General features: G+C 43.2%; 1 protein-coding gene across 2 annotated transcripts in view; it reads left to right on the top strand.

Moving 5' to 3' along the window:
* The window catches only part of CNTNAP1 (contactin associated protein 1), a 668,106-nt gene that overhangs the window by 312,771 nt on the left and 342,262 nt on the right, over window positions 1-13,073 (top strand). For both annotated transcript variants that reach the window (XM_073608280.1, XM_073608279.1), the window contains exon 8: window positions 3,541-3,802. In XM_073608280.1, coding sequence (XP_073464381.1) covers window positions 3,541-3,802 — 262 coding nt within the window. The remainder of the gene's footprint in view (window positions 1-3,540; window positions 3,803-13,073) is intronic.

Below are 13,073 nucleotides of genomic sequence, written 5' to 3'. Positions count from 1 at the left end.
TAACCCCAGTTTACCACTGGGCAGACACGTTTCTAATTTTCATTCTGGGGTATTTCCCAAGCTGTCTTTTCTGATTCTTGACCGCGTCCATCCAGGGTTACGTGTGGGGGGGATTGGAACAAAATCCTTCTGCAAAAAGAACAAAAGTGGATTTTTCGCCTTCAGGCCACTAGGGCACCAGGCCTTAACGATACCACGTCCTTTAGACCCTTTCTAGAGGGTTTTACTTCGGGGGGGTCTGAGTGGGAACCCCCCGATGTAAATACCCCCCTTTTCCTGTAGAATCAGTGGGAATTGGATAAAGGTGAGCCAATAATAATTTGCAATCGGATGGGGACTGTGTTAGAAAAGAGCCATCATCCTTTTTGTATGTCACTATTAGCGTTCAATTATTTTTTTTTTTTTTTTTAAATAGGCTGGTGGCTACACTCATGCTGGAAAATCTTTTTTCTTTTTTTTTTCTTTTTTTTTTTCCTCCCCTCCTTTTGCAATACATGCTCTCAACCACTAGTTATGTCTGCATTGACATCTTGCTGTTATTGTCTTTCATGTGTGGCTATTCATGGGTCAATGTTGTGTTATTCCACTCTGCCCTGGGGCCTGGGGGGGCGTGTGTGCCATCGGGGATGCGGGTCTGGGGGCGCCGCTGTGTGTGCGGTCTCGCCTGTCGGCAATCGGATCTGACACTCGGCGCACGGGGGCCGAAGCTGCCACTTTTAGCTGGCAATGCTCGGCCTCCGTATAGACGATCGCTCATGACCGGGATCTGCTTATCCCGTTGTCATGGCGATCTGTGCGCCGCGGGTGCCTGACGCGGACGTCAGTCCCCTCCCAGCACGGGTCATGTTTTCCTTCCAGGGTGTGATACAATCCGCTCTTGGATTGGACTCGTGCGTGGGGCAGGGGGGCTGGTCTGCGTGCCGGGGACTCGGGGGGCGGCTCCTCCTGTCAGCAATGACGCTGCTCCCTGTGGAGTCAGCTGTCTCACATATGCTCCTAATTAGGAACACTATTTAAAACCACACTAAGACTGTCAGCTCATACCCTGGGAGGACACAGAACTGAAAGTGCAGCTGCTATGATATGCTCAAGGTAAAGAACTTAACTCTTTTTGTTATATCCATAATTAAGGCTTACTTGAAACTAATTATGGAGCTGCAGTGTGCATATACACACTGAGCACCAATAGGGCTTATGGAGTTGTAAGATATTTTTACAACCTATGCTCTTTGATACATTTAAGAGCCTTTATTCATTTACCATTGAGACACATACTTTCCCTGTTTATATCACTCTAGCCGCTGAATATAGACGCTCTTCTGCCATTTTTCCCCCGGAGCGAGGTATCTAAAGAGGTATCTAAAATCTATCAGCCACTATAGACAACACTGTTGTGTGAATCAGCACAGGAATCAACCCTTCATTATGCACCAATAGGTATGTTCACAGGACTCCTGTGGATGTGTGTTTACAGGAAAAATATTTATTGGAATAACCCCCCCCCTTTTTTTTTTTTTCCTGATGCTGATTCTTAGTATATCTTACACACTTGGGGTGCTGTCAGCTGCTGTTTACCCGCCCGAGGAGTCAAGGCTTAGATAATCCTAGCCTGCGTCAATAGGTAGGTACAACCTTACACTTACTAGAGTCCCCCGTCTTGAACCCATTAGGGGGAACTTCTCATATAGTAAAATCTTGTTCTGGGACCTTTGTATCCCACACTTATAAATCCTCCCCTTGTCTTCTTGGTTTTTAGCTGATAAAGAGATTTTGATAAAGAGAATTTAAAATACAGCTGAGGGACGTGACGCCCTCTGTGTCTGGTCCTGATCTGCTGGCGGTCCTGGTTGTGTGGCGGCATCGGATCTGGGCCCCGGTGGCTTACCGTTCTCCCCTTCCCCCTTGTCTGGGGTGGATGCCATACAGTATTGACCCTGCAATAGCATGGTTAGGATACATTTTTTGTAATTACATCACAATCTGATTATGTAAATAGTTGTATATATGCATGATTTTCTGACATCAATATGTTTTTCATTGTGTGTCTTTTTGTCTCTTTTTTTGTAACAATGTTTCGCAGACAGATATACACCTTACCTCTATCCCCTGAAGAAGAGGTCGCAGTCCTTATATAAAGCCTCGAAACGCGTTGGGCCTGCACTGTCAATTGGCTCCTTGCTGATATAGCCTTTGTGGGGTTTTGTGTAGCTCTGTCGACCTGTCATGTATATCCTGGTTGTATTTTTCATCATTTGTTAATTCTGGCATCCATTGTTGCTTTTATCCATTGTTTCCATTCTAGCACATGTTTTTCTTTTAAATTTTTGATACAATAAAATTCTGATAATTTTTTATACTTTTTGTTATACTTTTTTTTGAGACTTCCACCCTTTAAAATCCCACTTAAGAGGAAAAATCGTCCATTGTATATGTATAAAGGGATGCGGGTTGGTTGTCTCATTCCATAAAGCTCTTGTCACCACCAGTTTCAAAGTCAGAGATATTACCAACAGTTGTCATCAGAACGAGTGTCCTCATTGGAAGAGATCCTTTCTATTTCTGTTGTGACAGCTCAAAATTTTAGATGTCAATAGTCACCAGGAAAAAAACAATCTAATCTCCTCACAAAAAGAAAGAAAACAATTAAGAAAGAAAAGTTGTGATATGCTTTAAATTGTGGTTCATTTATAAATGTTTTGCTCTCTCAGGACTCTGTTTCAAGTATTAGGTAGTTCAAGAGAATCTTTGGGGAACCTGCCTGGAAGATGTGTCCCCTCTTCCCTCTCTACACATACACATTTTCCGCACAGTTCTAGGTTGACTTGTTGCAACCAGCATGATTTTCATCCACTATCGAACAATGTTGTCATCCAGATGAATTTGCCTTTTTGTCCTAATGAGAATATGGATTTGTGTTACCGTATATCAATCTTGTTATAAAGCCAGGTGTTAAAAATACAACTGGGGGAAGAGGGGCCAGTTTCAGATCATGGAAGGGAGAACTGAGGGTAATAGCTTAGCACTGTGTTGCCAAAAAATTTGATCATTTTTGGGCTTATTCACACCAGCCTGTGTTGTTAACCCATGAGATGCAACATGCTTTACTAAATATTTAGGCGCACTGTGCTACCACTGCTCATTCATTTTCAATGGGCCCCCAATAGACATTGTTCCTAGCACAGGAGCAATGAGGTGCTATTCATAATAAATGGCACAGCTACTCATTGCACCATGCTTGGTGTGGTCCTGTGCATTTTGGTAGTGTGGGGGTTTTAACTCCTACCACAGATGATATGATTGGGCTCTTACAGAAGTGAAACTTTGAAACCAATCATGAACTTGTAGTTGCAAAAAGAAACACTTAAAAGTGGATAAAATTGGGCTTTTACACTGCAGTTTACAATATTTTACGATTCTATGAGGAACAAACTATGAGGTTTTACTTTATCAACAGAACTATGATAACTATCCGTCATCAAAAGATTATATGCAAGCATTATGTTTATCAATACACTAAAATTCAATTTTGTCAAATCACAGGGTCGTGTGCGTACTTCCTGTGTGGAAATGCCCTATGTTCCTGTCACATTTTCTGGCATTAATAACTACCTAATGGTGCCAGGTGTTCCTGCCAACATTAAGATGATGGTAAGCTTTAAATTCCGGACCTGGGACACCATTGGCCTTTTACTCTTCACCAATTTTGCTGGTTCCATGGGATCACTGGAAATGGCATTGAGCGAGGGTCAAATCAACGTGACCATCTACCAACCACACAAGAAGAAGCTGGTGTTTGCAGCTGGTGAGTGGGGGATCCTCACACTATGCATGACAGACTGCTTGCTGGCGTTTGAAGAATGAATTAGTTGAATGGGGATGTTTAGGTTTCATTATAAGCTACTGTTAGCTTACTTCATGTTTAAATCATGTGCCGCTGTTTAGCAATAAAGTGTACTTGATAGGAATTTAGCACTACTGGTAGTGAGGGCTGGGCATAGAAAAACTGAACATGCTACGTTCAGATATTGTATGTGTAATATTTTTGTGCTTGGCATCTAGAGATAGCCAGAACACAGGAGACAAGCCTAATCATAGACTCTATAACCCAAATTTAACAAGAACTAAGAAGACCCCAGGGCCATATTAGACTATATATACTTCTGCCACAAATGAAAATTCCTGTAGAATTCCAATGGTAAAGTAAATCCCTGTGGATTTAGCAAAAATGTTACTTGTGAATAGTAAAGTACAGGAGATAGTACAATAATACACTACTATTACAGTGTATGCCTACTGTGCAGCACCCGATTAGGCATCTCTCCTTACAATTGGTAGCTAAAGAAAGTCTTTGGCACAACTTTCCTGTACTCTTCAGAAAAGTAGTCAAAATAGTTACTGTGTACAGTTGGGCTTTGTGAGAGGAGTTGTAGACATCTCTCCAACTAAGAACTGTAATGCTCTGTGTGACTATATATATATATACAGTGGGGACGGAAAGTTTATAGACCCCCTTAAATTTTTCACTCTTTGTTATATTGCAGCCATTTGCTAAAATCATTTAGTTCATTTTTTTTCCTCATTAATGTATATACAGCACCCCATACTGACAGAAAAACACAGAATTGTTGACATTTTTGCAGATTTATTAAAAAAAAAAACAAACTGAAATATCATGGTCCTAAGTATTCAGACCCTTTGCTGTGACACTCATATATTTAACTCAGGTGCTGTCCATTTCTTCTGATCATCCTTGAGATGGTTCTACAGCTTCATTTGAGTCCAGCTGTGTTTGATTATACTGATTGGACTTGATTGAGCCACACACCTGTCTATATAAGACCTTACAGCTCACAGTGCATGTTAGAGCAAATGAGAATCATGAGGTCAAAGGAACTGCCTGAACAGCTCAGAGACAGAATTGTGGCAAGGCACAGATCTGGCCAAGGTTACAAAACATGTCTGCTAGACTTAAGGTTCCTAAGAGCACAGTGGCCTCCATAATCCTTAAATGGAAGACATTTGGGATGACCAGAACCCTTCCTAGAGCCGGCCGTCCAGCCAAACTGAGCTATCGGGGTAGAAGAGCCTTGGTGAGAGAGGTAAAGAAGAACCCAAAGATCACTGTGGCTGAGCTCCAGAGATGCAGTCGGGAGATGGGAGAAAGTTGTACAGAGTCAACCATCACTGCAGCCCTCCACCAGTCGGGGCTTTATGGCAGAGTGGCCCAACGGAAGCCTCTCCTCAGTGCAAGACACATGAAAGCCCACATGGAGTTTGCTAAAAAAACACGCAAAGGACTCCAAGATGGTGAGAAATAAGATTCTCTGGTCTGTTGAGACCAAGATAGAACTCTCTGGGGTTAATTCTAAGCAGTATGTGTGGAGAAAACCAGGCACTGCTCATCACCTGTCCAATACAGTCCCAACAGTGAAGCATGGTGGTGGCAGCATCATGCTGTGGGGGTGTTTTTCAGCTGCAGGGACAGGACAACTGGTTGCAATCAAAGGAAAGATGAATGCGGCCAAGTACAGGGATATCCTGGACGAAAAACTTCTCCAGAGTGCTCAGGACCTCAGACTGGGCCGAAGTTTTACCTTCCAACAAGACAATGACTCTAAGCACACAGCTAAAATAACGAAGGAGCGGATTCACAACAACTCTGTGACTGTTCTTGAATGGCCCAGCCAGAGCCCTGACTTAAACCCAATTGAGCATCTCTGGAGAGACCTAAAAATGGCTGTCCACCAACATTTACCATCCAACCTGACAGAACTGGAGAGGATCTGCAAGGAGGAATGGCAGAGGATCCCCAAATCCAGGTGTGAAAAACTTGTTGCATCTTTCCCAAAAAGACTCATGGCTGTATTAGATGAAAAGGGTGCTGCTACTAAATACTGAGCAAAGGGTCTGATTACTTAGGACCATGTGATATTTCAGTTTTTCTTTTTTAATAAATCTGCAAAAATGTCAACAATTCTGTGTTTTTCTGTCAATATGGGTGCTGTGTGTAGATTGATGAGGAAAAAAAATGAACTTAAATGATTTTAGCAAATGTCTGCAATATAACAAAGAGTGAAAAAATTAGGGGGTCTAAATTCTTTCCACCCCCACTATTATATATATATATATATATGTGTGTGTGTGTGTGTGTGTGTGTGTGTGTGTGTGTGTATATATATATATATATATACACATACATTACATACATACATACATACATACATACACATATATATATATATATATATATATATATATTCAGTAAAACCTTGGATTGAGTGTAACTTGGTCTGCGAGTGTTTTGCAAGACAAGCAACGTTTTTTTTTTTTTTTTTTTTTTTATACATTTTGACTTGATAAACAAGCAATGTCTTGATATACAAGTAGCGTCATGTCACAACAGAGTATAAAAAAGAATAAAGGTTCCTCTAATTGTAGCAATATGGTTACATTTAATGAAGGTACAACATTTAGCAACTCACAAGGTTGATGATTAAAACAGTCACATCTAAGTATGCAGGCATCAGAGGTAAAGCTGTCCATCTTAGACCATCCTCCGCACCGCCATCAACGTCATCTCTTCCACGCTGTGCTCCACAAGCACTTCAAGCCTTGCTTTCAGATTGCTCGATATCAGGGTAGTTTTCTTGGTCACGATTGCAGAGTGAGAGCAGTGAGATGCGGTGGTGTGGAGGATGGTCTACGTGGACAGCTTTACCCTGGATGCCTGCATACTTAGATGTGCCTCTTTTAACCACTTCAGCCCCAAAAGGATTTACCCCCTTAATGACCAGGCCATGTTGTTGCGATACGGCACTGCGTCGCTTTAACTGACAATTGCACGGTCGTGCGATGTTGTACCCAAACAAAACTGATGTCCTTTTTTTTTCCCCACAAATAGAGCTTTCTTTTAGTGGTATTTGATCACCTCTGTGGTTTTTATTTTTTGTGCTATAAACAAAAAAAGAGCAACAATTTTGAAAAAAAAAAAAAAAAACTATATTTTTTACTTTCTGCTATAATACATATAAAAAAAAATGTAAATGTCAACCATGTGAGTTGCTAAATGTTGTACCTTCATTAAATGTAACCACATTGCTACACTTATGCCCCGTACACACGGTCGGACTTTGTTCGGACATTCCGACAACAAAATCCTAGGATTTTTTCCGACGGATGTTGGCTCAAACTTGTTTTGCGTACACACGGTCGCACAAAGTTATCGGAATTTCCGATCGCCAACAACGCGGTGACGTCAAGCACGTACGACGATACTAGAAAAGGCCAGTTCAGAACCAAGCGCGGCACCCTTTGGGCTCCTTTTGCTAATCTCGTGTTAGTAAAAGTTTGGTGAGAGATGATTCGTGCTTTTTCAGACTCGTGACTTTCAGATCGTTTTCTGCAGTTCAGTTTGTGCTTGTGGGTTTGTATCTGCTCTTCAGTGCGTGCAAGCAAGTTCCGCGTGACTTTAAGTAGTCATTGTGTTCTTGTTCGTTCGTTACTGTTTTTCAGGTCGCTCTTCACAGGCCTTGCTGTTCTTCAGTGCGTTCTGTTACTTCGTTCTGAGCAGCCGACCGTTTTCTAGCCATGTTGCGTATACGTACTCCTCGTAGAGTTCGTGCTGTGCGGGGGCTTGGTGTTGGGGTCCTGACCTTGACACAAGTCCAGTCCATGAACAGGGTGGGGAGGAGTTCATGGACCAAGAATTGGTTGCTTCAGCGTGACCAGTTCTCTCATGTGCCTTTGCTCCGTGAGATCCGTGAGAATAATCCTGATGATTTCAGGAACTTTCTCAGGATGACGGACCCCGTGTTTCACCGTCTGCTGGCTTCGCTGACCCCTTATATTAGCAGGCAGGATGCCTGCATGAGGCAAGCCATCACTCTGGAGCAGAGGCTCGTCGCTACCCTGCGGTACTTGGCGACAGGGAGAAGTCTGCAGGACTTGAAGTTCTCGACAGGCATCTCCCCCCAGGCTCTGGGGATCTTATTCCCAGAGACCTGTTCTGCCATCATACAGGTCCTGCAGAAGGAGTATATGAAGGTAAGATTTTTATCCTTTAATCTCACATTTTATTGTATTTAATGATTGATAATATATTGTATTTCTTTCCTCATTCCCTAATTACCATGATTGGAATATGCTGTGAATGTCCCCTTTGTCCTCATGCATGCTGGATTTTTCTGTAATTAATTTTTTAGTCCTTCATACAGATTGGCCTTCAATAAACTCCCCAGCATGTTCTCCTGCCCCTATATTCACCTCATGTAGTCACTTAACAATTTATTTTATTAACTCCATAGTAGTGCTTTACCCCAAACACCCCCTAAAATGTTTAGAAATGTGATTTGTGCTTTAAATTCAGGCAGAGTGCCAGAGACTTTTTTTTGTGGTGTCCCCAAATCATTTTTATTAACCCTTCCTCCCCCCAACTGCTAAGTCAGCTGATCCCAATTCTCTATCTATCCTCAATCATCTATCTGCTGTCTTTGCCAAACCCATACACACTATACCCATCTCTTTTGTGCTCAGATTTATGGATGAATTACCCAAAGCATGTAGTGCAAGGGCCTGCCTGTATACTTTCATATGGTACTGTTTAAAGTTTTTCTATCCTATTATTATCTTGATAGGTAATAGCAGAATGTCCAAATGTCCTCAAATGTGTACAGTGTGTATTTATATCTTTGTATTATGACATTTCTTACCTGTCCAGTGGGCTGCCAATAGTGTAACTAAGGAGGGGCTGTTCCAAGTAATACCCTGTATTTAGGCATTCATCTCTCAATGAAGTGGAGAGGGTTACCTGTCCAAGATCCCCCCCCCCCCATAATGTTAGAAATGGCCCATGAGAGGGTGGGGAGTGGGAATATGATAGGTGTACATTATACTTTGGTGTTAAATTCCCCTTAATAAATGCTATCTGGAGGTTGGCCAAGAATGTTTGTGTCTAATCTGCTTGCCATGTTTATGTGCAAAAATCTTAATTTATTTTTGTTTTCCTCAACAGTTTCCTTCCACGCCACAGGAATGGCAGACTGTGGCCTCCCACTTTGCCCAGCGGTGGGACTTTCCTAACTGCGGAGGGGCAATTGATGGGAAACACGTCCACATCGTCCCACCACCCAACTCGGGGTCGTACTATTTCAACTATAAGGGGTTCAATAGTATTGTGATGTTGGCGGTGGTGTCGGCTAATTACGACTTCTTGTATGTGGACGTGGGGAAGAATGGCCGGATGTCCAATGGTGGAGTCATCGCCCAGACGGAGTTCTACAGGCGTCTCCAGAATGGCAGCTTGGACTTGCCACCTCCAGAGGACAATGTGGAAGGACTACCATTCGCTGTTGCTGATGAAGCGTTTGCGCTGGGGGACCATCTTATGCGGCCATTCCCTATGAGGACCCTCATCCCAGAACAGAGGGTTTTTAATTACCGGCTGGCCAGAGCCAGAAGAGTGGTGGAGAACACATTTGGAATCCTGGCCAGCCGGTTCCGCCTATTTCTGACACCCATCCATACGGCAGGGTATAAACTTAATCATATAATCCTGGCCTGCTGTATTCTCCATAACTTTTTACGCAAACATTCGGCCAACTATGCTGGCTCAGTTGGGCCTGAGGCCGGAATGATATATGAAACAACACTGACGGCGCTTGAAAGTGGCCGTCCTGGCTTGCCCTCCCTGAGTGCCTGTGATGTCCGGTTACGATACCTGGAGTTCTTTGCGGGTAGGGGTGCCATCAATATGCCAGCAAATTTGTGAAGCCTTTATCAAATAAAAAAGCAAAAAAGAAGAAAATCTTTGTGGACATTTACTGCTTGTGTTTGTTTTAGCTGACCCTGACATAAATGTGGGGAGTCCTGAAAATGGCGTGATTGTGTAACCTTATACAAAGCACTGTTGGGTGTTATTTACTAAAGGCAAAGACACTTTGCACTACAAGTGCACTTGAAACTGCACTGAAACTGCACTTGTAGTGCAAAGAGTATTTGCCCTTAGGAAATAACCCCCAATTTCACAGAAAACAACAATTACATCACCACCAAAGTGTTTTAGCGTTGACACAATAATCCACACATTCTTGCTTAACAATCTCTTTAATACCTGCACAATCACATGTGTATTTAGAAAAGGTTTTTCAAATAAACCAACATGTTTGTTGTATAACAATTTTTGGGGTAGCATTATAAAAAATAGAAATGTCCATTTAAGATGAAACAGGCATGTGTAAAACCAACAAGAAAGACACAAATCTTGAACTTACAAAGTTCACATTTGGTAGAACTTGAAGGCAATATCAGGCATGAGTATTTAGGAACTGTGTTTGATATTGCGTTCAGATGGGGTGAAGTCACCCCAGGAAAAGCCAAATTTGGAAGATGCGCACAAATTTCCCAATGTCAACATGTGCTAGCTGCCATCATGGGGGATTAAGGGACGTGTTTTGGGGGAGAAATCCCTTCCTCTCAGCTAGTTTATTATTGAGGAAGGGGTTGCACCCCCAAAACGTGTCCATTGATCTCCCGTGATGGCAGATAGCACGTGTTGGCACACTGTGTGCATCCTCCAAATTAGGCTTTTCTACAAATCTTTAAAACATTTTGAACATTGTAGCACACAAAAAAACAAAGGGATTGGGAGGGGTTTCTAAACTCGCCCCAAAACATCAATGATGTTTTTGTTTTTTTGAATAACATCATTGATGTTTTTCTTGAGGTTTTCCAATTGTAAATTACACCCCATGATCTCCCCGATCAGGATCTGGGCACTTTCTGATGTGAAAGGATCTGGATCCACAACATCACAATCGCCTAAAAAGAGAGAAACCCCCCAAAAAAAGTATCAAAAATATGCCGGCATCCATCTCTTACCTGAGCCTGTGGTCGCAGACACTCACCTGTTGTGGTGACTAGTTCCACCATGTCTTCTTCCTCCTCCTGCACTTCTTGGGTTGGGGGTATTTCCCCTTCTTCCAGAGGTGGGGGGTCTCTGGTCTCCTCGGATGAGGGGTGTCCTCCGAGTCTTTTCTCACCTATGTAAAACAAAAATGCTATACTTAGCACACAGTGATTTGATGGCAGAACTATAAATAGGAAACATTGCTTGGAAGTGGGGTACAATTGTCTATTTTGGCTGAGTTCCAAAATGTAGCATTTTCAGTGTCCTTTGTCAAGCTTCAATACTTTACCTGTTTGGTACAAGCTTCACAAATGTAGCCCCCCCTATAGTATACACTGGAGCACCTGTGTGGCCCCCTAATAAAAATGGTGTTCTTGTGTCCCACACTAGTGCTCCAGTGTCCAGATAGGGCAAGTAGGGCCAAATGCATATGGCCTAAACAATGGTGTTTTATAGGCCGAAAGAAAAATGTTTGATACGAACGAATAATGTACCCATGAACATGAAATTTGCCATTTAAAAATGTACACTTGTAATAAAAGCACATGGAGCAGCACGAACGTAAGAAACATAAAGAATAGGAACACAGGACAACTACTTACTTTTTTGCAGCACTCTCCGGATCTTTCTGTACTGCTCATGTTCTCGTAATTTCAGGTCCGACCACCGTTTCCTGAGCTGATCTTTCGATCGTCGTACCCCGAATTTCCGGTGCAGACTCTTGACCACTTTCGCCATGATCTTGGCCTTTCTGACATTGGGGTTGGGATAAGGTCCATACTTTCCATCATAGTCGGCCTTCTTCAGGATGTCCACCATCTCCAACATCTCCCCAAAGGACATATTTGATGCCTTAAATTGTCTCCTGGATCGTGACGTTTCAGGCTCCGGGCTTTCCTCCCCCTCCTCCTCGTTGCTATAATTAGCACGCACCTGCTGTGTATCCGCCATGTGCTCTTCCCCCACTGCGCAGAACGAAAAGGGGCGGGGAATAGACTAGAAAGAACATCAGGGGCGGGCGGAGTTACACGCATGCGCAGTGTGTATAAAGCGTAACACGCGTGCGTATTACATACGATCTGTGAGCGGAGGAAGGAGCATCGGAAGCGCCGATCGTGATAACGAAGGTAAGATCTAAACTTGGGCCTATACTGCTTCGAAATTGAAGCCTATATTGTAACAAGATTAGGAGAGTTTGGCCTGACCTTAGGGTTTGTCTTGTGTTGTGTCTTGCAGAGAAAATGGATGGCTTCAATGACCACAATTTCCTCCCCCTGTTCATAGACAAATACAGGGAGCTGCCCTGTCAAACATCCTCATTATAATCATAAACAAAAGAGGCAGGCAGCGCTGGAGAAACTGCTGGAGTTGGTGAAGCCGGTGGTCCCCACAGCAACCATCCCCTATTTAAAAACCAAAATTGGTGGCCTGAGGAGCACTTATCTTGGAGAGCGCAAGAAGGTCACAGATTCCCAGAGGTCCGGAGCTGCAGCAGATGACGTTTATGTCCCCAGGCTGTGGTACTATGAGAGACTGCGATTTCTGTCAGACCACACTGAAGTCAGGGAATCCCTCTCAACCCTTCCTTCCACTCTTCCTTCCACCCCAGCTGAGGCTTCCGATGTCCAACCTGGGCCTTCCAGCCAGGAAGAAGTGGAGGAGCCCAGCTGGAGTCAGGTATAGCATTCTTCTACAGATTTCTGGTCAATAAATAAATGATGTTTAATAGATGTTATTATTGATCACTAATTGCTGATTGAAAAAAGTGTTTTACATATCAATAGACAGTAGTGGGCAAAAATAATTGGGACAAGAATGAAAAATGCTGGGCTCAGAATGATAGTCTGTTATATTTGTTAACATTCAATTTGCAACAGTCATGAGGTGAAAATTGTGTGTGATTGATGAATAAAAAACTAAAACTATGTCCCTTTTTCATGCACAGGAAGACCTCAGCCAGGAGGAGGTTGTGGAATGTGGCAGTCAGGAGGAGGCGGGGATTAGTGGCAGCCAGGAGGAGGCGGGGCTAAGTGTCAGCCAAGAGAAGCCTGGGACCAGTCGCAGCCTGACTGAATCGCAGGTTCCTCCCCTCCGCCTTCCATATAAAAGAGCGAGGAAGGCGACTCCCATGCAGGATTCAGCGCTCAGGCTCATTCAGGAGGCTTTTGCG

This window comes from Aquarana catesbeiana, linkage group LG12 (assembly GCF_042186555.1).
Source record: "Aquarana catesbeiana isolate 2022-GZ linkage group LG12, ASM4218655v1, whole genome shotgun sequence".
In the NCBI taxonomy this organism is placed as follows: domain Eukaryota; kingdom Metazoa; phylum Chordata; class Amphibia; order Anura; family Ranidae; genus Aquarana; species Aquarana catesbeiana.
This window is presented reverse-complemented; position numbering and strand designations above follow the sequence as displayed.